The sequence below is a fragment of the Ursus arctos genome, unplaced genomic scaffold, assembly GCF_023065955.2.
Source record: "Ursus arctos isolate Adak ecotype North America unplaced genomic scaffold, UrsArc2.0 scaffold_36, whole genome shotgun sequence".
Taxonomy (NCBI): domain Eukaryota; kingdom Metazoa; phylum Chordata; class Mammalia; order Carnivora; family Ursidae; genus Ursus; species Ursus arctos.
Genome location: NW_026623050.1, coordinates 6,285,552 through 6,310,530, shown reverse-complemented (window position 1 = coordinate 6,310,530; position 24,979 = coordinate 6,285,552). Strand labels below are relative to the sequence as shown.

The 24,979-nt window shown below is 46.7% G+C and overlaps 1 protein-coding gene across 5 annotated transcripts in view; it reads right to left on the bottom strand.

Annotated features, from left to right (window-relative positions):
* Positions 1–24,979, bottom strand: part of EIF2AK4 (eukaryotic translation initiation factor 2 alpha kinase 4) — a 101,187-nt gene that overhangs the window by 25,608 nt on the left and 50,600 nt on the right. For all 5 annotated transcript variants that reach the window (XR_007189938.2, XM_026480040.4, XM_044377513.3 and 2 more), the window contains 15 exons: positions 23,814–24,271; positions 23,248–23,311; positions 20,826–20,909; positions 18,992–19,114; positions 16,723–16,827; positions 14,843–14,897; positions 13,952–14,031; positions 11,274–11,375; positions 9,814–9,867; positions 6,752–6,988; positions 5,154–5,226; positions 4,414–4,535; positions 2,391–2,440; positions 1,281–1,449; positions 103–219 (listed from right to left, as the gene is read on the bottom strand). Coding sequence is in view for 4 of the 5 variants with exons in the window: in XM_026480040.4 (XP_026335825.2) it covers positions 103–219; positions 1,281–1,449; positions 2,391–2,440; positions 4,414–4,535; positions 5,154–5,226; positions 6,752–6,988; positions 9,814–9,867; positions 11,274–11,375; positions 13,952–14,031; positions 14,843–14,897; positions 16,723–16,827; positions 18,992–19,114; positions 20,826–20,909; positions 23,248–23,311; positions 23,814–24,271 (1,893 nt within the window). In the remaining variant the exon portion in view is untranslated. The remainder of the gene's footprint in view (positions 1–102; positions 220–1,280; positions 1,450–2,390; positions 2,441–4,413; positions 4,536–5,153; positions 5,227–6,751; positions 6,989–9,813; positions 9,868–11,273; positions 11,376–13,951; positions 14,032–14,842; positions 14,898–16,722; positions 16,828–18,991; positions 19,115–20,825; positions 20,910–23,247; positions 23,312–23,813; positions 24,272–24,979) is intronic.

Sequence of the window (24,979 nt, the reverse complement as noted above, 5' to 3'; positions counted from 1 at the left end):
GGAGATGAAACTCCCAATTCAGTTCCATGGTTACAACACTAAGAAAATACGTATGAACTATTAGCGTCCTTCACTATCAAGTCAAAGTAATTCAGTGCTTACCACAGCATCATACAGGATGACACAGACTTGACTGAGTTTGTCTTCTGGGATCCCACAGTGTAAGAGGATTGCTTTCAGTAACATGGTATGGTTCAAGTAAATACTGTAATTCCTTTCCTGGGATACGGAAGAGAAGTTACTCGTTTCATCAGAAAAGCAGTATAGGTATGTGACCAAACCCAGCATCCTACCACCAGCTTACCATCCGGGCAGGGGATTGTGGAAGGACTGAATTTTGGCATTCTGCCTCCTAGCTTATTTTTTTCATAAGCCTTCATTTTACACTGTCATAATCCAAGAGTATAATATAACCACACCCTTTACTGTACGTATCTAAACCACTTTGGCCTCCAGCTCCGGTGAAAAGCCTGAACGAGTTCACGCAGACGGCGGCACGGGAGAGGACCCGGTTCGGTAGTCCCTGCCGTTTGAGGACGGGCTGGGGGAACTACTACCCTAACGGGGAGCCTTCACAGCCCACGAGCGGCCTGCTGAGCCGGCGGCGGCGGGGTCCCCAGGAGAGCGGCCGCATCAGCTCTGCCCTAACGACCGGGTGGCGTCTCCCCTCAAGGGCGGGGAGGGTGGAGAGGAAAGGGTGGCTGGCAACCGATGAGGGAGCAGGCGGGCTCCTGGCGCAGAAGGGGCGCCCGTGGCGGCTGGGAAGGAAGGCTTTCTAGGCACAGCCGTGGGGGGAGCAGCCCCGTGTGAGGGACGCAGAGGCCAGGCCAGAGGAGGGCCAGCAGTTGCACTAGAAACAGTCCCCCCCCCCCCGGCGAGGCAGGACGCCAGCTCGTGGAGAAGTGAAGCTGGGGAGCTGAGAGCCGGGGGGGGGGGGGGGGGGGGGTGGGCGCAGGAGGGAGCCACAGACGGTGAACGTGCTAAAAGCATCCTAGGAATCTTAGCTAATCTCTTGCACTTTGGAAGAATGGGCTGAGCAACACCGCCCTTCCCCCAAAACAGATGAAAACAAAACCCACTCCCGTCAAGGCAGGGGTGAGAGTCTGCGAGAAACCCACAAATAACCTCACCAAGCTCTTCCCCGTTATCCTAGTAGAACGTGGCCCACTGCCGGCACAAAGTGAGGGGCAGCTCTGTTGCAGTCACGACCCCCCCCCCACCCCGGCCGGGTCGAGGACTCTAGCGGGGGGACCCCGGAATTTCAGACCCTGGGAAGTAACCTGAAGTGCCGGGAACTCCTGGATGATCTCACAGATCGTGTAGATGACTTCGGCAGTGGGCAGAGAGCTGTTGGTGGTAGACGTGACGATATCGAATGCACATTCCAGCAGCTCTTTGGGATGAAATCGGTCTAATTTGCGAGGTCTGAACACGCGCTCTATGCAGTATCTGGAGAGAGAAACCCAGAAACCCAGGTCACTGCTTACCGGAATCAAACGTGTAAGAGATTGTCGAACAAGAGGAAAGCAACAGGACAAAATGAATCCGTGGTATGAGCTAGAGACCGTAAAGACGGGATTTAGGTGCCAATTCCTAGCGAGGCCACTATTAAACTATGGGGCTCCTTTTTTTGTTTTTTTTTTTTAATGTTTGCAACAGAGCTGAAATTGCACAGGAAATAACTTTACCTTTGTGCTCGCTCTCTACACAGGGACACCCCTTAGGACTATGACTATTAATTAACTGTTCACTCGCAGCTGAGAATAAAGCACAGAAAGAGCTCTGACTTCGCTTTAAGTAGGGTGCCTCGCTGCCAACAGCACTGCTCGAACTTACGAAGATCTCGCTGCTTGACCCCTGCGGGATCTGAATGTACAGAAAACCCTTCTCCACCGCTAAGTGCCCGGAGGCCCCGACTGTTCCACACGCCTGCTGGCTTTACTCACTTCTCTACAAGCAGCTTTTCTGTTCAGTTACCTGTGGAGGCAGTTTTCACACAGAGACCTCTGGCCCTTTGTCCCTCCAATTAAGTTTTAAAAGGAGCCGTCTGTGATCAAGAACAGCTGTATGTTTTTGTCAAGCAGCCACTTGTGAAAATAATTAGTTCTGTTGCTTGGGAACGTTAGAAGGCAGAGAATAGACGGCAGGGGCTGCAGGGTACCTACCTCCCACCCCCGAACAGCTACGTGTCCGCTAAAGGGAAGGCCACGAGTCTTTGTCACCCTGAAAAGGGGTACTGTGGCTGGGCACTGGGACCATATTCCAAACTCACTACTTTAAACCCGAAGTTCAAACCCCAGCTGTTGCTGTGTTAAGGATCACAGGTGATAAAACACCCTTCCTTGGTTTCTCTCCCACAACCACCAAATGAAACCCCCGGAGTTTCGTACCGTTTCAAATTCAATATATTATTTCTTGCCACGTATCTTGCAAAAGGAATCTGAAACATAAAGTGTCAAAGGTCAACGTCAAAATGTGCCAACGACCCGGCCTTGTGGTTTTGTAGTTAACAGCTCTGTTGAGATACAACGCACACACCATACAGTCCGCCCTTTTACAGCGTATGACCCAGTGGTTTTAGTATATTCACGGAGTAGTGCCCGGCTCACCACGAGTGTTCCCCGAAATGTTCCTGTGGTGCTCGGTCAGCAGCAGACCCCACTGCTGGCTGTGCCACCAGACTTATTCACTGCGGCATTTCTTAGGATTTTAAATTTGAGAAAAATTCACTTTTAATTAACTAGGCTCTGCCCAATTTTATTATGCCAAATGAGAATCAGCGTAAGTTACCTGGTGACCTGTGAGTTTTTTTCCTTTTATCTATTTTGTCCATGCCCCCACCCACCTCCCCTCTGGCAGTCACCAGTTTGTTCTCTGTATTTAAGGGTCTGGGGTTTTGTTTTCTAGATTCCAGCCAGAAGTGAAATCATACAGTATTTGTCTTTCTCCAACTTATTTTACTTAGCATAATACCCTCTAGTTCCATCCATGGTCCTGCAAGTGGCAAGACTTCATTCTTTTTATGGCTGAGTAATATTCCATCGTATGTATATACCACCTCGTCTTTACCCATTCATCCATCTATCAAAGGACACTTGGGCTGTTTCCACAGCTTGGCTACTGTAAATAATGTGAATTACGTAAATAACTGAAATGTTTTTTAAAGTGTCATTTATAATAATGCAATCAAAATGGGTCTTCTCTCATGGTGAATTCCCTGGTTTTCCCTGGTCTTACCCACCCACTAATAATAACTACAGCTTATGAAATTATTGTCAGACTGTCCTAAGAGATCTAACATCGTACCATTAACTCTGGATCAAATTCTTAAAGGGTACTCACCTTTTATTTGGGGGGAATGACTATTAGCTCACAGAAAGCGAGCTGATGTTTAAAAGTCTGCACTTTAGGGGCGCCTGGGTGGCTCAGTCGGTTGAGCGTCCAACTCTTGATTTCAGCTCATGATCTTGGGGTCATGAAATCGAGCCCCGCCCCCCACTCCATGCTCAGCAGGCAGTCTGCTTGAGATTCTCTCTCCTCTCCCTCTGCTCTATCCCCTCAATTCGTGCTCTCTCAAATAAATAAATCTTAAGAAAAAAATGTGCACTTCAGTCCCCTGATGTCTACAGAATAAACAGCCAGTTTTAAGTAAAGCAATTTAAATATTTTCATCAGTCCAACGGGTGAAGTTGAGATCCTTTTCTTTACATTCCCTTATTATGCACGAGGCTGAACATCATTTCAGAAGTTTATCAGCCCCGTGCATTCTCTCTCGGAGAACTGCCTGGTTATATCCTTTGCTCATCTCTCCACTTGTCAGTGCTTTCTGTACACGAGGGGAATGAAACTCTCGTCTGTCTCATGCAGGTGCGGGGCTGCTGATGGGCTGGTTAGCAGCCAACACTATGCGAGTGGATAACCCGTCAGAGCGCTGCCGTCAAAGGGAGCCCTGGGGATCAGAAGCAAGCAAGCACGAGCAGAATTCAGCACACCTCATTAGCAGAGGCGCTGGCTGTTAGAAGAATTTAATTGTTCTCCGCATTAACACGTTAGGAAGCTAGCGAAAATCTAGCCAGGAGGTAAAGAAAATAACTATTTGTTTGTCTGAGTTGGCCAGGTCAAGCCGCAGCGGTCACTCGGCAGAGCTCAGCAGTGAGGTGCAGACGTGGCACTGGCAATGCAGGGAGCCCGTTTCTAGGATCGTAAGCACCTGTGCCACGAGCAAGCTGGACGAACACAAGGTCAGACGTTCGGTAATTCCAGTGATGCTCTCACCCCGATAACTCCCTCAACAATGTGTTTCCTAGAGGTGGTATTTAGAATGTGAGCCGAGGAGGAAAAGTGGTGGCTAAGGGTAACCCGCCCGTGGCCAGACATGGTGTCTGGCCTGCCCCAGGGCGTTCCCAGCCTCACCCGCAGGTCGAAAGGAAGCATCACCAGCATCCCGCTGTGGTCCATGAATAAGGCGGCTTCATTGTGCTCGTATATTTGCCTATTTTGGGGAAGCAGTAGTGGGGTACACAACTGGACAGCTCCTACACCAAGTCAGAAAAAATAACTCATCAACAAGTTCTCATTCCTCCCTGGAGGCAAATGAAAATGAACATGGACCTGACGGTGAAGTCATCTGCTGCTGGCCGCTGAAATCGCCAGCTAGCAGTTTTCAGGCGACTCCATGAACGGACAGCTCGTCTGAGGTCAAGTCTGTTAACCAGTCTTATTTCTGACTCTACAACCCAACTGTATGTTAGTAGCAAGGCTCTAATATTCAAACGTTCTCCTCAACAAGCTGAGTGTTAAAAATAAGCTTAAATTTCACATGAAGTCAAGTGCCTGTTACTGAATTTAAAGGTAAAATATGGGGACGCCTGGGTGGCTCAGTCGGTTAAGCGTCTGCCTTCGGCTCAGGTCATGATCCCAAGGTGCTGGGATCAAGCCTCGCTTCGGGCTCCCTGCTCAGCGGAGAGCCTGCTTCTCCCTCCCCCTTTGCCAAAACTCCCGCTCTGTCTCTCCCTCCCTGACAAATAAATAAAATCTTTTTAAGTAAATAAGGGTAAAATATGGTTGCAGCCAAATCTAGTAACAGTACTTTCTACTGATGAAACAAAACAGTTTTTGAGAAGACTTGTGATTTTTTTTAAAAAAGGACATACCGTGTCTTTTAAAAATGCGGACGATGGTGTCACACACGTGTTGCTGTATCTTGGACGTACGGATCGAGAAACCCTAAAATAGGACCAATTAACATGTCATCAAACCAACTCAAAGGGGTCCCCTAAAATATTCCTCTGTAGCTTGCAGTAAGCATCACATTACTTATGCCCAAGACCACAGAAGAGATGTCAGCAAGTGAGTTCGCTCTTGAACACTCCAGGGAGGGAAGAAAAGGGCACCTCCTGCAGGACGCCCCGCTGGAGGACGGCCCCCTAAAGCTCCAAGTCCAAAGTCTTCGCCATGTCTATACATGCCTTTCAGAGAGAGCTGGTCAAGTGCACACGTGCTCCCCGAGGATTCTCCGGGACACCTCAGAGCATCAAACATCTAACGGCATCAGGTGGAGGTCCACATACTACGGAGATCCATGGTGGGCCCCTTCTACGTTACATGACATTTGTATATTTTGTAAAGAGCTTTCCTTTCCATTTGTTTCTTATTATACAAGTCATACCATTACACTTGAGAAAATTTAGAAACAACAGACAAGCAAGAAGACAAAAATAAAAAAGTCACCTGTAATCCTGTAAGTCTCTTTCGACTATTGCCAGCCAGCAAAAACTGGCGTGGCCCTCGAGAACTCTACTGATCTTCCGCAAATCTTACCACTACTTTCTCTACTACTCTTTTAAAATTACATCATTACTTTAAGCATTCAGAAACATACAAAGAGTGTAACAAATATCCGTTGTTCACCCAACAAACTTTTTCTAATTTTAACATTTTGCTATACTGTTTCAGACTGTTTTTGTTTGAAAAGGAAAAGAAAGAAGGGAGGAGGGGGAGGAAAAAGAAAAAAAGGAAGCAAAGACAAAGCTGGAGGCTGCTAAACCTGTCTGTGCCTCAGAAACCACCTGGGAGCTTTCAAACAGAGACTCTCGGGGTGCCTCACACCTGGAGATTCCAGGTCGCTAGATTGGATGGAGGGCCTGAGTGTCGGGATGGTCCAGGGGCCTCCCAGGTGCACCTCCAGGGGCGGCCAGCGTTGGGAGCGACTGACCAGATGGTCTGGATCTCGGCTGGTTAGATGCTTTCAGCTGTGGGCAGCTGGGCCAGGGCTCCGTCTCCGAAAGCACTGCTGCTTAAACTCTTGGCCAGATGGAGAGGGGGGTGGCTCGGGAACTCCTTAGACATACAGGATTAACAACATGGCCCTGGGGGTGCCTGGGTGGCTCAGCTGGTTAAGGGTCTGCCTTTGGCTTAGGTCGTGATCCCTGGGGCCTAGGATCAAGCCCCGCGTGGGGCTCCCTGCTCAGTGGGGAGCCTGCTTCTCCCTCTCCCTCTGCACTTCCCCACCACTCATTCTCTCTCAAAGAAATAAAATCTTTTAAGAAAAATTTAAAAATAAAAATAAAATCATGGCTCTTCCCAGAATAATGCATATGCACACATTCTGCACATACGGACCCCAGATGAGAACCTATGCTGGAGGTATTAAAGGAGTCCACGAAAACTAAGGAACTGACTTAGTTCCTTAGTTCACACCGTCTGTGTGAACCGAGCTGAGCTCTCTTTCGGAAGGACAACTGAAGCCCACCTTCGGCATGTTGCTGTCGTAGGTGTAGTCGATGGCTGGGGAGATGCGCTGGGAGAAGATCTGGGCCATCATGGTGCGGTAGGCCTTCCCGTCCACGTTGGCCAGGGTGTGGTGCAGAACTCCGTGCAGCTCGGACTCCTCCATCTGGGGTGGGGGCAGCAGCTCGCTCTTGAGCAGTTCAGTGGCTGTGGGCCGCTTGGCGGGATCGTGGTTCAACAGCCAGGAGATGACGGATTTCTGTAACGAAAGCCAGGCGTGGGTGACCCGACGCAACAGATGCTGCTCCAGAATTCTGGCAAGCAGGTGGTTGGTTCAGGTCAAAGAAAAGACATCACACTTCTTGCCCGCAGTTGGTGCCTTTTAACTGGTATTTCTGAAATCTCTGCATCTGTCATTTCCCTCCCCACACTTCATTAGGGAGACAGAGTTGTGCAACAGTGTAACAGGAGTGTTTCTGAAAGGGCAGAGACCCTGGGGCGCCTGGGTGGCTCAGTCAACTGAGTGTGACTCTTGATTTCCGCTCACGTCATGATCTCGGGGTTGTGGGATCGAGCCCCGCGTTAGGCTCCATGCTCAGCGGAGAGTCTGTCTGTCTCTCTCACTTTGTTCCTCCTCCTCACCTCGTGCACATGCTCTCTCTCAAATAAATAAATAAATATATGACAGGGGCCCTTTTTATATTTATTATAAACAAAAAAATCCTCAACTCAGTAACTACATAGAAGCAGAACTTTTGCCTTACACACACACAAAATACTGTCTCAAAAAAAGTGCAGGGACGTAAACAATTGTCTCTAGATGTCTAATTTTAGTAGAAATTATCATGCGTAGTAGCTGCTGGCATCCTCACATCTTGTTTTTCTCGTCTCCATTTATGCTACCTGTATTAATACCGCTCCCTGGAATTCTCTTGATTTATGTTACGCATTCACCGTGCCTTCACAGTCACCACCTCATTAAGGAGGGAACTATTTGAAAACAACCCAAACCTTGAAAGGTTTCCTCACGTATCCTTAATTCTCTCATTTACAGTAAGGACTTAGAAAGAGAGGAATACCTGGGATCAGAAACATTTCAATTTTTAGATGAATCTTATTAAGTACTTTCTAATTACATATTTTCAATATACTCTCTCCCAGCAGCCCCCTCCCCCCAATGCCTGTCTTAGGCTGAAATAAATGTACACGTAAAGAAAGGAACTGACAGGATACAACTTTAATGAAAAGTTATATTAAATTGGTAAAAATAACACTCTATTCAGCAATACAGACCCTGTTACACTGCTCCATTTCTGTTGTGGGGCAACAGTTGTCCAATATTCAGTATAGAAGCACTGTCTAGGCTGCCTCCTTTCAGATAAAAAGCAACGACTGTGATGTGGGGGGTAGTAGGGGTTGCGGTCTGGGGACCAAGTTGTTCCAACCCAAACACACCGAGTGCGTACCTGTGAGAGGCGAGCAATCATCACCGACAGAAATGGTTTATACAGTTGCCCTCGTGTCTATAGTTTAATAAAACAGACCTCACAGCTGCCAACATGTGGGAATACTGAATAAGTCTGACCTTGTTACAGGGAGAGGCTATGAAAGCAAAATTTATTATGACATCCGGAAACACAGGAAATGGCTCCGTTCAAATCAATGACAGGAGCTAACTAAAGACGAAGAAATGTAACCTAGTGTATTGTCCAGTGGTCCTTCACTAACGGAACAGGCGAGGCAGACCGGGTCCCTCTCGCCATAAATAAATGTCAAATTACAGGATGGCAGCGCTGATGGAAATAAAGCATACTTAATCCTTTTATTCGACAGGTGAGGAAAATTAGTCTCAATAATTTAAGTGACTCGTCCAACCAGATACATCACCAATAAACAAGAAATTGCAAACTAATGCCATGCTCTAGCTAGCTTTCTGCCCTCAACATTAGTGATTTAAATAAGGGAGTTTGCCTTGATTATACTTAAGGAAAGCCAGTTTCAGGGGGTGCCTGGGTGGCTCAGTCGGTTGGGCATCTGCCTTCAGCTCAGGTCACGATCACAGGGTCCTGGGATCCAGCCCCGCGTCAGGCTCCCTGCTCAGCGGGGAGTCTGCTTCTCCCTCTCCCTCTCCCTCTGCCGCTCCCCCTGCTGGTGTTCTCTCTCTTGCTCACTCTCTCTCAAATAAATAAATAAAATCTTAAGGAAAAAAAAAAAAGTCAGTTTCAGGAATAAACTTCCATATGCCAGGAGTATCAACCACAGAAGGCTTCACCCCAACAAACCGCCAAGCACGAGGAAGCAACGCACACCAGAGGCACAAGACACAAATTCATGAATCATTATTCATTCAATCAGCTGGGTGCCAAAGACCCCAGGACATGAGTTACATACACGCCTACCCAGATATTTCTAGTATGGAGGAGAAAGTATTTTACTTTAAAATACTGTTGGGGCGCCTGGGTGGCACAGCGGTTAAGCGTTTGCCTTCGGCTCGGGGCGTGATCCCGGCGTTATGGGATCGAGCCCCGCATCAGGCTCCTCCGCTATGAGCCTGCTTCTTCCTCTCCCACTCCCCCTGCTTGTGTTCCCTCTCTCGCTGGCTGTCTCTATCTCTGTCGAATAAATAAATAAAATCTTAAAAAAAAAATACTGTTAACATAAGACTGTCTAGTCTTCCCCTTTACAATCTGAGCTACTTTAACTACAAAATGGAACAAAATTATAGTTTTAAATTGTATTTTTCTTTTCTCAAAAAGTTCCAAACTTTCTCTAAAATAATGAAATCTAAAAGCATTCTCTTTTTTTCCAACAGCCAAGCCAAGGTTCCAAATAGCACTTCAAAAGCACAATAAACCACACAAGAGAACCCTGGAGTTTTCTCATTTTCTGTGCCAGTCCTTGGCATTTTTTTGGTGTGTTTCAAGTCTAATAACATTTTAAGCACTTCACCTTTTGATATTTTTTCCCACACTGTTCCCAGGGCACAAGAGAATGAGTGGCAGAAGATGACTAATTGGAAAAGAAGAAAAACAGTAATTAAAATCCAGGAGTGAAGACACCGTAATGAAAGCATCAGAAAATTACCTGCTTTGTATGCTCTCCGTCATCGAAATCTTCTGGAAACTTAGGCGAAGTGGGCTAAAAGAATATAATATTCAAATCAGCAAGTGCTTGGCAAACTGCCACAGTGAATGCATTTATTCCCCAGAGGTAAGAAAATCAAGGACAGGAATGAAGACAAGGTAAGACTCAAAGTAATACTTTCTTGAAACCCGATGCCCATTGTGCCAAGTACATACATGTTGTTTTAATACAAACTTGACCCAAATGACAGCGTCGGTGATTGCACCTCAGCTGAGGGCAAAGTATTTTAAAATCGAATGGTTTCAGAGGAAGACAAAATAGCTTTAGTAAACACACAGATGCAAAGAGGCAAAAAACACCAAAGCCCCCACAAAGAGCCAAAGAAAACCATTAGTACTGAAACCTCTCCCTGCTGAAAACCTCTCACCTTTCTGGTAAGTAAGAGCTCAGTCATAACATTAACTTGCCAGTTTGGTTTTTTGTTTTTTTTCTTTTTTACAGTTTAGATATTCTTGAAATGAGGGAGCAAACATGACTTTTAGACTAAGAAAGGCACTTCATCCAGGACATAATCCTGTAAGAACATTCCAAGTCAAGGCAAGGACAGGGTAATCATTTATCTCCATACTTTGTGAACACCACGGTCCATGCCACACGGCAAATAAAACAGTTTAACAGTTTTCAAAAATATCTAGAAGACTGTGGCTCACGAGAAAAGAAGGCTCGCTGCATCTCTTGCTCGTGAACCGCAAATCTCCATCACCCTCGCCCGAACCCTCCTCTCCACTTTCAGCCTAGTGCTGTTTGCAGCGGCCATCCTTGGCCTCACGCACTGTTAACGTTAGTCCCTTTTAGTCTGGGCAACAACTGAGGCAGGGATTAATCCCAAGTACGCAGAGGGAGATTTTCCTCATTAAAAAAAGTCAAGAGGCTGATTATCATCTTCAGACCCTTTTTAACTTCTGGCCATGGGGGTACTGTTTAGGCATTACCACCACGTCCATTCAGTGGGAACCTTTAATTTCTAGAACTAAATATCTATTTTCCTTATAACCTATTCCCACTGCTGCAACTTTATTGGTATCTGCAAAATTTCTGGATCCCTTCTTTGCTTTAAAACCACCGGGCGGGACACCGGGGTGGCACAGTTAGTTATGCATCCAACTCTTGATTTTGGCCCAGGTCATGATCTCAGGGTCATGAGATCAAGGCCCATGTCATGGAAATTCTCTCTCCCTCTCTTTCCCTTTGCCCCTCCCCCTGCTTGCACTGGCAGACACTCTCTCTAAAATGAATACACAAAATCTTAAAAAAAAAAAAAAGAAAGAAAGAAAGAAGGTAACAGTAAGACTGCCTCTTTCATATTATAAATACCAGAAAAATACCCTGCATTAAATTCTGACATCCATGCTAAGATTTGGGTTGCTGGAAACTGAGCCATTAAACAATGTGATACGTACATCTCTGAGTTGGTTGAGAACAAAGATTCTTTCTGAGGCTGTGACCATGGGGTGATAGGACATCTCAAAGAAGATAATTCCCAGGCTGAAGAGATCCACTTTCTAGGGAGTAAAAGGAACTGTATTTAGACAGCCTTGACACGAATGTGTCATTTACCAGGGAATTAGAGTATGAACACTGTTAGCTGCAAAAAAAGAAGTTTGCATAATGGGAAAACAAGCCACACTAGAAAAAAACTTGATTTATTCTAAAAAATCATAGTTATAAAGTACAGATAAAATACCTGGTACGACATCTCAACACTTTCCTTGAAAATTCATTGTCACTGGTTTAGCTATATACACAGACGTAGAAAACCACTGGCCAAACACTGAGAGTAATCACTAAACAGCAAGGACAACTGAGATCTGTCAAAGGAATCTGCTTTGCACCTTTACAAATCATCTCGAAAGTGGAACGCAGACCAAAATCTGCAGTTGACAGGAGGTCAACTAGTGATTGCAAAGCCAAACCAATGAAGACAGAAAGATCATGTGACTAATCCTAACAGAACAGGGAAATGCAACTAAAAAAGAAAAGGGACGAGTCAGTGCAGTGTCAGGGAGGGAGCTGCCGAGGGGAGGAATGATGTGCAGAGGGCAGCGGGCCTGAGGCAGCCGACACAGTCCTGCTGACAGGAGACTGTCCACGGCAAACTACTCACAGGCACACAAGCCACATTCAAGGGCAACTCTGGCATGAATTTGAACTCAAGGATTAGTAGGAGAGACTCTAATTATCACCAGTGACCTCCCCAAGTCCTAAAAACAAACATTTGCTGTGGTATTTCCGACACACTGGCTGTAGAAAATGTGGAACATCCAGAGAAGCACCAAGAAAAACAGCACTCATCACCCCGCTGCTCAAGGATACTTACTACTGATGTCTGAGATAGTTGCCCACCCCTGCGGGTTTTTACATGCACGCACCCATGCACACAGGCACACACATTGTAAAACTAGAACCATACGTTTTGTAACTTTTATTCCCCTACGATAGCGCGAATATTTTTCAACTACTGTATCACTTTTCTAAAACAGGTTTCTAAAACATGATTTTAATAACATATTGTATTCAATTACATGGAAGTCCCATAATTTATTTAACCATTCGTTTCTTAACACCAGTATTTCTCACTGTTCTAAATAGTGACGAACCCCTTTTATACCCATCTTTTTGGATGTTGTTTCCTCTGGGTAAATTCCAAAAGGGAGAAGTGCTGAGCCAGAGGGTCGAAAGAGCCTCTAAGCATTTCATTACAATCTGCAAACTGAACTAAAGGCGCCCGCGCCACGCCCCCCGCGCCACGCCCCCCCCGCGCCACGCCCCCCCGCGCCACGCCCCCCCCCGCGCCACGCCCACCGCGCCACGGCTGGGTATTTGGCAGTCCAGTGCGTTTAATTCTAGTCACTGCCCAGCGCTCCTTGTCAGAACCAAAACCCAGGCTTGGGGTTCACTGTGAGCCTGAAAATATGCTCTGAGGTGAACTGCCTGCCTAATGTATTTTTGAAATTCAGCTCTACACTCTCACCCTAAGGGATCCCATCCAGTCTCATGGCTTTAAATCCCATCTGTGTGCCGATGACTCTCAAATTTATACCTCTGATTCTGACCTTTCTTCTAGACTCAAGTCCTGAGTCTTTAATAACCTACTGGACATCTCTAACTGGATCTCTCATCAGGCATTTCCAAATTAACATGCCCCCCGCCCCGGGAAATGGAATTTTCCTGCTGTCTCCTCCTGTCTCTCCCCATCTTGGTCAACCAGCCTGCTCCCAGCTGCTCCAGCAGAAGCGTGAGCACTGCCCTATCACCTTCTTTCTCCCCACCCAACGTCCGCTCCATCGGGAATGCCTGGGAACTCCCCTCCGCAACGTGTCTTACTCAGCACACTTACACTGCTGCGATTCTGGTTCCAGCTAGCAGCCACCCCACCTGACTTCGGCAAAGCCTCCAGCCTCATCTGACCCCGGTCTTCCTTTCCAGCTTCATGTCATGCCTCTCCCCCGCATCGCTCACCACGCTGTAGCTGCTTGCACATTCTTTTTCATCGTCTCCCATGTGCCAAGCGAGCGCTCACTCAGAGCTCTCTCCTTATGCATGCTCTTTCTTCTGCTTACCCCTTTTTCCTCTCAGCTCCCAACTTCATGTGGCTTGTCCCTGCTTTATCCTTAAAGCCATCCTCTGGAGGAAGCCTTCTCTGGTCAGTTTATCTGGAGATGATGCCCCCTATTGTTCTCTAGTCACTGGAGTCCATTTCTTTTCTTAACAATTTGTGATTATTTTATTTTTTCACTTGTTTATTGTCTGTTTCATCCACCAAAGGCTAAACTCCCCAAGGGCTGGAGTAAGACACCCACCTTATCAGTCAACTGTCCTGTTCTCTGTATTTCTGGGGCCTGGCTTAGGAAGCGTTAGCACAAATCCTCTCTGGATGGACAGACTGTAAGTAACGTCCTTCACAGCAACAGCAGCAGCCTCGGCGGAGTTGTCAACTCAACATACATGTGGACATTTATCAAGGGGATCAATGTTCCTGTTTCCGCTGCTAATTAACACCAAACGCTGTGATCTTCATGTTCTCACTACAATCTCACTCTTGAGACCTCCCCTTCTCCCCAGAAAGCTTCCCCTTTACCTGGTTGTACGTGGGTCTACTGCTTCCTTGGACCTCTGGGCTTACGTATAAAGCAGTACCAACCATGCCAGTCAAATGACCTGCGTGGAAGAAGACAAAGGGAAACCTTTCTAATAACAGGACTTAAGAGGTAAGGCGAATTTTCATTAAAAAGGGGGGGGAGGGTTTCTCAGGAGTGAGGCATGATCTGTTAGTTGTTCACGGGCTGCAGAGGAAGCAGCAGCATGCACTTCCCCGAGGGATTACCCCGAAGTCACGTATGGCCACAGACTCTGCTCCACACAGGAGGTCTTGGCTGTTGCAGAGGGGCCAGTGCAGACAGAAGACCCCAGATGTCCCAGGTCATGAGGTAACCTCACACTACCATGTGGGGTCGAAGTGTAACTGTCTATCCATGAGAGTCAATTATTCTAACTGAAGCTCTGGTTTCCTGAAGTTTCGAGGAACAGTTAATATAATGAAAAGGGGGAAAAAATTAAAGCATTTTCATGATTCTGTTAATTTAATGAGTAATGGTAATTTGCTTTACAATAAAATCTTGACAGATGAAAAACAGGTTTCAGATTAAGAAATTTTGTACTGTATGGCATACTTGAATTTTTCCTGAGACGAAATCTTATGTTGAGTGTTCTTACCACAAAATTAAGTAATAATAATAATAATTAAGAGGGCAGGAGGAAACTTGGAGGTGATGGCTATGTTTATAACATAGGTTGAGGTGGACGGTTTCATGGGTATACATGTATCTCCAACCTTCTCAGGTGGTATACATGATATTTGCCCAGATTTTTGTATGTTTAAAAAAAAGAAAAGAGAGAGAGAGAGAGAATAAGGGAAGAAAACCCTTGTGGTTTTAATTCGCTCACTGAATATGCAGTCTCCTGTATTTACCTGAAGGGTCTGATTTAGTCAAGTGATCTGCCGAATCTTCTTGCTTGCCGTCAGCCTAAAAACACAGGCCGGCCAAAGATGGTTATTACGGTGTTGTTATTCCACAGCAATGGCCTCTCCACGTCTAAATGAAGACTGACTGAAAAGTCACACACACAAAACAGACTAACCACAGTAATGCCCTTTCTGTGCTCCACATAGTTTTGGTTGGGTTGGCCTGCTATGCGGGACTCCTGGAAACCCCCATGAGATCAAGGAGGACAAGAGCCCGTCAGTGAGGCACTCCTCCTTCAAGGCAGAAAGCCCCGAAAGAGAAACCAATTTATTTTCACATTTGCAAACGCCAAAGCAGAAGCCGTCTACCAGAAGATTAAGAGCGTCCGACCCACCACCACAAACTCACTTTCGGACTTTCCCGCTGCTACCTAAGAGGGTCCGTGCTTACTCCTCTTCCCTAGCGGCTGGTCGCCCCATCCGCTCCCCTGTCCCTGCCAGCACCCCCTCGCAGGCAGGCCCGCCGTTCTCAGCTGCATCCGGGACAGCACCATCTCACACACTGCCTCACTCACCCCTGCACGGGCTCCTCTCACACGCACCACCGTCCTTAAGGGCATCTCTCACATTCCCCACGGCGGGCCCTGCTCCGGGGGCTTCTCCTGTACTCTCCTTTTATCCTGTCGACAACTCTCAGAAGTAGCTTCTAGCATTAGGCACGTCGCATAGGTGAGGTACCGAGGGGTCAACTAAGCTGCCCGAGGTCACGCCACAAGGAAGTGGCAGGGGAACATCGGATTCTAGCCCTGGTCGGGGGCCTCTGCAGCCTGTGCTCTCACCTGCTCACTGTACTACAGCCTCCAGATACTAAGTTACATTCTTCGGTTTGGGGATCGGGATCCCCATGGTGAGGCCCTTCCTTGGTCTTAGCACTTGTCCCGCTATTCTGCTCAGGACCACACCCTCACTGTCCCCCTTCCATTTCCTCCCTCTCCGTTCCTGACCTCACCTTCTAGTTCTGTCCCTATGGTTGTTCTCACCACTGACCTAAATCTCTGACCACCCTTAGAATTGCACGCATGTACTAGAGATCGTGCCTAGCAACTCTGGCTTACGGGAAGACTCTTCCTCTGGCACTTAAGGCCTGCCTCCTACGAGACTCCCCAACTGTCCAGCATCCTCACCGCTCCCCTGACGCTTCACAGTTTTAACCAACCAGACACCATGCTGACCTCCCGACAGTCATGTCTGTTCACCCCAGGGCCTTTGCTTATGCTGTCTCTCTCAGATCTCTTGCCCTGGTCTGCCTTCAATCTCACCCTGCTGGACTTCCACCCATCCTTTAAGGCCCATCCGAAATGCTCGTTTCTTTATATGGCCTTTCTGGGTCCTCATAACCATATGTCAGTTTTCTCCTGCCTTTTGTTCTTTTATCACTATTTCTCTCACTTCAGATTCTTTTAGTTTTGCATGTTAAACCACTGTTCTATAATGATGTCTAGGACTGATTCTTCTGGGGTTCCATGGTTTTTTGAGCTCTATTTCCTTAAATGAACAAAAAGCCCCTCAAGGGTAAAGCATCTAGCCCAGTGCCTGGCATGGTAGACTGAACGGCCAAATTATTTCCTAAAGTATGATATGCCTTTGACCTAAATATCATCCACAAACTAATAATTTTATGTCTCAAGTGCAACAGCCGCACTACAATGTACTCATCCTTTCAAAGCCTGAAGGATCATTGTAGCTCAGCCCTTCAGACCTGCGGAATTTCCTGAGGATTACAGAGCAGCGTTCAATCAACTCATAACCATGAACGTGCTGCAAGACAGGTTATCAAGGCACCTGCGTCCATTTTTTAGGCACAGTCTAATCTGAAAAATACTCACAGTGAAGGCTAGATGGTCTGTCGCTAAACCAAAATCACCTATTTTCACATGGTCATCGGAATCCAAAAAAATGTTGACAGGCTTCAAATCCCGGTGAATCATTCCCTGATGGAAGAGAAAACATAACTGTTTCCCAACACAGTTTATAGTTCACCTGTTTCCTAATTTCAAAGGCCAACCTAATGATGAGATGCAGATGAGGTCTTCTCCCTCCGACTGGTCCAGGCTGTCTGGCCTCTCCACTGTCTTCCAATGACTGTCCTGCCAATGACCTTGCCACCACCTCCCAGTCTACCTGCTGGCAGTCCTGGAGGAGGTCAAATCCAAGTGGTTCCCTGGGGGCATCCAAGGGCCCCCTCCACTGGGTTCCCAATCTCTCTCTCTGTGGCATCACGGACCCTGCAGCATCTCTGGTTGGGGAGATATACACCATGTTCACTCCTTCTCCTATTCTTCTCTTCCTACTATTTCCCCTGCCTCGAAAATTCTTGTTTCCTCCGCTCATTTGAATTGTGCCAACAGTTCCAAATGCCAACTCCCCTACAAAGCCTTCCACAGTGATTCTAATTCAACTGCATCCCCAGCGCACACGTAGTGCTCAATGATTAACCGTTGCGTGAACTTGGCTTTCGCCCCTTCCTACTGGCACCTTCATCATGCTACTGTTTCAGGTACTATAATATAGGAAACAATTATAACACCTTATTATATGATCTCTTTACTGTTACGTGAAGGTAAATTTTGGCTCCTTCAAAAGAGAACAAGTCCCTCTCAAGTATGGGGTTTCTATACCCTTGTGCCTGACTGCATTTCTAGGTGGGGCACAGCATTAGACACCCAGCAGATGGTTAGCAGATGCTGAGCAAAGGAGATGCAGGGGAAGAGCGCGCGGGGCGCAGTTCCAGGACCCTGGGCGATATCACCGTAACAGAGTTCTAATGGCCGTCATGAGAATTCATTTTTACTTCCGACCTTGCAAACATCATACCACCAAATCATTTATAAACTAGACACGTGTAAATTACAGGCCTGGTTTTTCAGTATAAACATAGGAGTGTATAAACATTTTAAGGTTAAAGAAAATTATGCAAAGGAAAAAAAACATAGGGACGCTGCCCAATGCATCAGATAATCCCATTTTTAAGATGTAAGCAGTTTCACCCTGAAGCTAGGTCCATTAGCATTTACGTTGTCATGACAATTTCTGGCTTTATAAAATGACATTTTATACTATGTGGTGAGCTGTGTTTCTCAGTCTCATCTCCACCCCTGCTAGATGACATTTTGAGTTCGCCATCATCCTGGGAAGGACAGCACTAAGCCAGTTAGAATCAAATAACTGGGCCTTATTAATCACACCCACTTTACTCTAAGCAACTGAAGGAATCACTCTTGCATTTTGTGTGTGTTGAAACATCTCTGCTTAACCCAGAGGTTGGAGAACTCTTCTTCTGAAGGGCCAGATAAATATTTTACACGTTATGGGCCCGCAGTCTCTGCCATAACCATTCAAACCCACAGCTGTAACACAAGCACAGCCATAGGCCATATGTAAACAAACCAGCATGGCTGTGTCCCTAAAACTTTATCGTGGACACTAAAATTTGAATTTCACAGAATTTTCATGTGTCATGAAATATTCTTATTGATTTTTTTCTTTTTAACAATCCTTTAAAAATGCAAAAGCTGGGCACCTTGTTGGCTCAATTAGTTAAGTATTGGAGTCTCTCAGGATTGTGAGTTCAAGCCCTGCACTGGACTCCAAGCTGGGTGCAGAACCTACTTTAAAAAAAAAAAAAAATGTAGGGGCTCCTGGGTGGCTCAGTTCGTTAAGCATCTGCCTTCGGCTCAGGTCATGATCCCAGAGTTCTGGGATCGAGCCCTACGTTGGGATCCCTGCTCAGTGGGGAGCCTGCTTCTCCCTCTCCCTCTGCCCCTCCCCCTGCTTGTGCAGTGTCAAATAAATAAATAAAATCTTTTTAAAAAAATGTAAAAGCTACTCTTAGCTCACAGGTCATATAAAAGCAGGTAGAGGCTAGATTTGACCCCATGGCCACAGTTTGCTGACCCCTGTCCTAACCTTCAATCATTTCTTTGAACTTTGATATCTTATGCTATTTTATCTTTTGACATGTCTGACCTATAAAAATAAATTTCAATATACCCATAATTTTCCCCCTGTTTCTGTTTTTCTCCAATCTCAGATATTTTTTTGTTGTAAGTTTTATATAAATGTAAGTTTTCAGGCATGAAATGTTACAAAGTTTACTTTCTCATGGATATATGCCAATCCATCCAGAATCTCTCGAAAAAGCCTCCAGAGTCTGACGGTGTCCTGATACAGCCCCTGGTCAATGGTGTCACGCAAAGTGCTCTTCTCACAGTACTCCATCTGGGGACAAGAACAAACCAGGCAGCACCTGATTATACAGGGTTTCAATTAAGGTGGACAATGGCAATTAATGTAATCCTCCATTTTAAACATGTGCTGTGGATTTTAAGTAGTTAAAGGCAAGGCTTAACTGTTTTTTTGAGAAAAGAAACGAACAGTATTTAAAAAACTGGGGGGAAGAGGCATTATCACAACACCCCAACATAACCATTTTAATTTTTATTGTTCATTAAAAAATAAGACTTGTTTAAAATCTTTCTCATAATTTCATTTTCGTATAATGAAAAAACTGAGAATTAAGTAAAATTTTATTTGTTCTACACAATTGTTTCCGAATCCAAATTTCCAAAAAGGCTAATTAAAAATCTAATGATGTCATGAGTCTTTCTCATCTGTACTTTGAATTAACAACAGTGACCTTCAAGTCTAGAGCAAAACATTATGAATATCCAAACATCCACGACAAGGCTCTTTCTCACCCCTTCTTAAATATTAATGTATCAGAAAACAATGCGGTATCATTGAAATCTTCAATCACCACGTAGCCTTTGATTTAGAAAACCAGCCTCTCGGTTTCAAACCAGTGCCAGAGTTGAGATTTCTCATGAAGAAGGATTTTGCTGTTTTTAAAGAGAGGAACATCCCCTCATGCTCTAACCACCTCCAGATTCTGACTCATCCTCGAGCCCTCCCAGGGCCTGTGACTCCCAGACTGTGATCCGGCCACACCTCCAGACACACCTCCCTACGCACTTCTGACTCATAACTGTCTGGAGACTGAAGGCACGGAGCGCAGACCTAACAGTTAGTGGTTTAGAGGACAAATCCTTTATCTGGGAGTGGTACCTCAGAGATGTTTGTATTAGGGAATAATTAAAAGCAGCCACCTAATTAGTCTCTTTTCAAACACTGTACTTGTCTGAGGCTTCGTTTCTGGCACACGGTACTGCATCCCACACTTAAAGATCCGCCTACTTACAGACAGGGCTGCAAATCCTAATAATGCCCCATGGTCCTATTCACTTGGGGGAGAGGCAGGTTGTTCCTCGCAGGTCTGCGATCGTCCCTCTGCGGGCAGAGCTACCCGTGGTCCGGGACTCTGGCCCTCAGGCATAGGGGCAGGCTTCCTTTTACTAAAGCCCCATTGGAAGTGGTTTGCCCAGGGCTCCTGTCACCCAGAGGTTCCAGGACTTTAGGCACTTGGCCTGAAGCCATGCTGGTGTTTCTTCTGCATGTGCAAGATGTGTCCGCATCACACCTTACTTGTCCAGATTCAACTTGTTAGACAGAGTGGAACTTCTGTACGTGCAAGTCTAGCGTTTACAGAACTGGGGTATGGTTCTAATGACCTTAAAGACGTTATTTCTCTTGTTCTTCACCAGTCATTGAGATAGCTAGATGCGTGCAGAATGCGGAAGAAACTTGTCGGAGCTCACAGGCTGTGACTGGGGGATCCAGGATGAGACCTTACACAGCCTGAGTCCAGAGCCCATAACCACCGCCCTACGCCGTCTCCTGCTACGGTACAGAAACACGAGTTCAAGGCTCGGGGACAGGGCCTCCATGCCGCGATCGGCTTGGGTCAAGTCATCTGCGGCAGTGCCGGGGAGCCCTCCTCTGCCCATCGTCTTGCTCTAGCCTCCTGCAACATCCCCACAGCGACCACCGGGAGGTGCTGTGTCACCGAGGCGCGGCCACGCCCGGGCCTCACCTGGATGTACAGGTAGTGCACAGCTTCCACGGTGGCCGATGGCTCGCTTTCATGGCAACTGCTCTTCCCATTGCAGTCTTCATCCTAACCCAAGGGGGACACAGGAGAACTCAGCAATGCGAGAGGAAATGGAACACGACCATCACCTTGCTCCAGTCCTTTGTGCCCGCCCCCAACACACCCACGGACAGCCTGCCGCCTCAAGGGGGAGGCTTCCAGCATTGAAAAGGCAATTGTGCTATTACCAGAATCTACTGCGTGGTTTACAGGTATGTCACTATATAGAACAGTGATGGGGGAAATAGGTACTACAGTTGTGCGATCCACAGAAAGATTCCAAGTCAAGTCAATTCTTCCTTACCACGGGTATCTTTCTACGGGTAAGAAAGGAAAACTGTGTACAGGCTAGTATTTTAAGGTTTCAGACTTCATGGAATGCCTTTCTTTGATGGCAGGCTTCCTTTGGAAACAGAAGAGAAGAGATCCATCTTTAGCTAAATCAACCTAAATGTGATGATACTAGCGAAAGGCACACCCCCCTCGGGCCGCGCCACTCAGGGAGAAGCACCGGGCTGCCGCTTACCGTGACTGACCCTCCAGAATTCTCTTCCACAGGGTGAGTCTATTCTTCCCCTACAGGTCATTTTCTAACTCTTGTCCCCCCCCCCTTTTTTTTTTAAGTTCTTTTAGGGACACCTGGGTGGCTCAGTTGGTTGAGCGTCTGCCTTGGGCTCAGGTCAGGATCCCAGGGTCCTGGGATCGAGTCCCGCACGGGGCGGCAGGGGTGGGGGTGTCCTAGCTCAGCGGGGAGTCTGCTTCTCTCTCTGCCTGCCACTCCCCCCTGCTCATCTGACAAATAAATAAATAAATAAGAACTAAAAAATAATAATAAAGTTCTTTGGTTCTTCTCATAAACGTATTTAAGTATTTCCCCTCAACACCACCTGGGGAAGAAGGACTGGCTGAGGAAAAAGAATTAGGTACCATCTGACGGTTTCTGATTTACAGTTTGTGAAAGAATTTTTCAACATTTTTCCTTTAGCAAAGAAAAAAAAAAGCACCTCTGTTCTGCAAACAATCAAGTTCTACTCTTGAATCATTTACATACCCTGGGGATTATCTGTAGAAGACTGTTAATCTCTTGGAGGCTTCTACCCATCAATTAGAATGCCCGGGGGATGTTGTCCTTAATTGAGCAAAGCCAGGATTATAAATTTGGTGCTCCCATAATAATTAAATGCATAACTAACGCTAAAATCAAAGCAGCAGGTTATAATTTATGTTTTTTTAAGATCTTATTTATTTGAGAGAGGGAGGGAGGGAAGGAGGGAGCGAGCATGAGCAGGGTGAGGGGCAGAGGGAGAGAAGCAGGCTCCCCGCTGAGCAAGGAGCCCCATGTGGGGCTCGATCCTGGTACTCCAGGATCATGACCTGAGCGGAAGTCACTTAACCGACTAAGCCAAGCAGGTGTCCCTATAATTTATAAATTTAAACCAAGAGGACTTGAAGGTACTTTTAATAAAAAAAAGGGAATTCCTTCTTAAAAATGCTGGAGAATTCATTCAAACCCCCTTCAAATCAATTTAACTGCTTATCTAACAGGGTCTCCATGTAGACTTTTATCTACTATGAATGCACCTTTATAATTGCTTATAATTCTATTTTTATTCTTGGAAATGAAGTCGTGGCACTCAACCCCTTCTCATGGAAGTTTCCTCTGCACCAACGACGGCCAGTCCTAGTTGTCACTGCCACGCAACAGCATTCAGGGGCTCTGCCGCTCTGGGCAGAGGAAGATGCAGGGCTGAGTGGGGTCCAAGGCCTCGAACAGTGTTTTTCCAAACTTTTCAGGCCATGATTCACACGAAGAAATTATTGTCTATCACACCAGTTCACATACTCATGTGAGGCATGGTACAAACGTGTTACCTTTCCTAGTGTGACGCATGGTCTCCACTCTTCCCTACAGCACTAAAAATTAAATGAAGCTGGCTGTGGGCCTGAACACTGATTCCATAGCCTATTACAGGACCATGACTCAGTGTCAAAACACGGTTCTAGATGATGGTTTATGAGAATAAGTAATCCGTATTAACTGGTCACAGAGACCAACATAACTCAACAATTAGGCTGTTTAATTACTCAAATCGATCCCTATCCCCAACCGCATTAAGCTTCCCCAAAACTAGGAAATGGTTTTCATTTAAAGAAACAAAACAAAAACCAGCATGTCAATTTACACAAATGAAGGTCCATAAAAACACAGATGTAGCGTATACATTAAATAAATTCAAAACTGACAGTTTCTATATCTGCCTGAGTGAGGCTTTACTGTTCCACCTGGGGTTTATAACATCGAATGCTGGTTTTTTTTACATGCCCACCCCTGATAAAATGGTGTAATTTCTATTTATATATTTACCTGATTCTGACTCTTACTGTTCTCATCTTCAAAGATGATATCACTGTCAGAATCTGAAGCGGGTCTTAAAGAGAGAAACAGAGAATACTAAAGAAATCAAACTCCCTGTTATAATTCCATAGCTAAGTGTTAACATCAACTGTACCCAACTGGACAGGATGAAAGCAAACCAGGAAAGCCAAGACCGACCAGGGTGGCTTCTGAGATGCACAACCTTTAGGATCGTAATTCTTGACTTTTGGAACTGCAGTTGGCCCTACGTCAAGATTCTAAGTTAGTTTTTAAATGGCCCAGAGTCGGAAGCCCTTATCCAAAATAATGCTCTTTCGAAAAAACTTTCTATCAATGGTACTAAGATGAGGTATTGAAAGGAATTTCTCTTTTTCCTTTCTGCAGGGCTTGGATTTTGGAGATCTTTTGAAGACGAGAGGGAATAAATACCCTTGGGTTGAATCTGGTTCCTCTCTACAGACACCATTCTCTAGGGCAACACGGTGACAGCCTGGGTTTCTAACTGAATCCCCTCTCCCGGGGCATGGGCCTGGCGCCCCCGCCGATGCTCTTACAGGAAGGGTTGCCGGAAGACGCCCCCGTCCTCGTCCTCGTCGTCATCATCGTCGACGTCCTCGTCGCTGCTGGAGCCCGGGCTGGCGGCGGGGAAGCGGGCGCTGGCCGAGCGCTCGCCCGACGTGCTCCACTCCACGGAGCTGAGGATGGGCGGGGGCGCGGCGGCCTCCACGCTGCCCGGGCCGTCGGGGCCGCTGTTGTGCGCGGGCGGCTGGGACGAAGCTCGCCCGTCGCGTGCCTGGGGCCGTGAGTCCGAGTCCGAGTCCAGGGGCAGCGTCCCCGAGCCCACCGGCCGCTCGTATCTCTCGATCCAGGCGTTGTAGTAGCGTACGATGTTCTCGTGGTGCAGGCGCGACAGCAGCGTCACCTCGCCCTTGATCCTGCGGAAATGCCTGCTGGCTGGGTTGATGGGGATGCGCTTCACCGCGTAGCAGCAGCCGTCCAGCTTGTTCTGCACCTGCCGTGGGGAGAGGGAGGGGAAGGAGCCCGGTGCCCGTCAGCCGCTGGGAGCCTCGCAGGCTGGCATTTGTAGCCCGTCCCCATGCCCTCCCAAGGGGAGCCCAGAGTTCTCAGTGAGAAGCAACAGCTACAGTCGAGAGCCACATATTTCAACCTCTTAAGCTGAACACAGTCTTGACTGTCAAAATGCATAGAAAACATCTCACCTCAAATGACATGTACATTTAGCTTAATAAGAGACCTGGAGAAAACATGACCTCCATTTTAATCATTTATTTTACTGACAACTACATTCCTGCTTTTCCATTATCGTATCTGCTATCTCAATTCTGAGAAATTATTTTAACCCTGTTTAAAAAATACTAATTATTTTTGGAGCACCTGGGTGGTACAGTTCCTTAAGTGAGGACTCTTGGTTTCAGCTCAGGTCATGATCTCAGGGTTGTGAGACCAGCCCTGTGCCTGCTCCCTGCTCAGCAGGGAGTCTGCCCGAGAGTCTCTCTCCCTCTCCTCCTGCCCCTCCTGCTCGTGCTGCCTCTCCCTCTGTTATCAAATAAATAAATCTTGGGTGCCTGGGTAGCGCAGTCGTTAAGCGTCTGCCTTCGGCTCAGGGCGTGATCCTGGCCTTCGAGAATCGAGTCCCACATCCGGCTCCTCCACTGGGAGCCTGCTTCTTTCCCTCCCACTCCCCTGCTGTGTTCTCTCT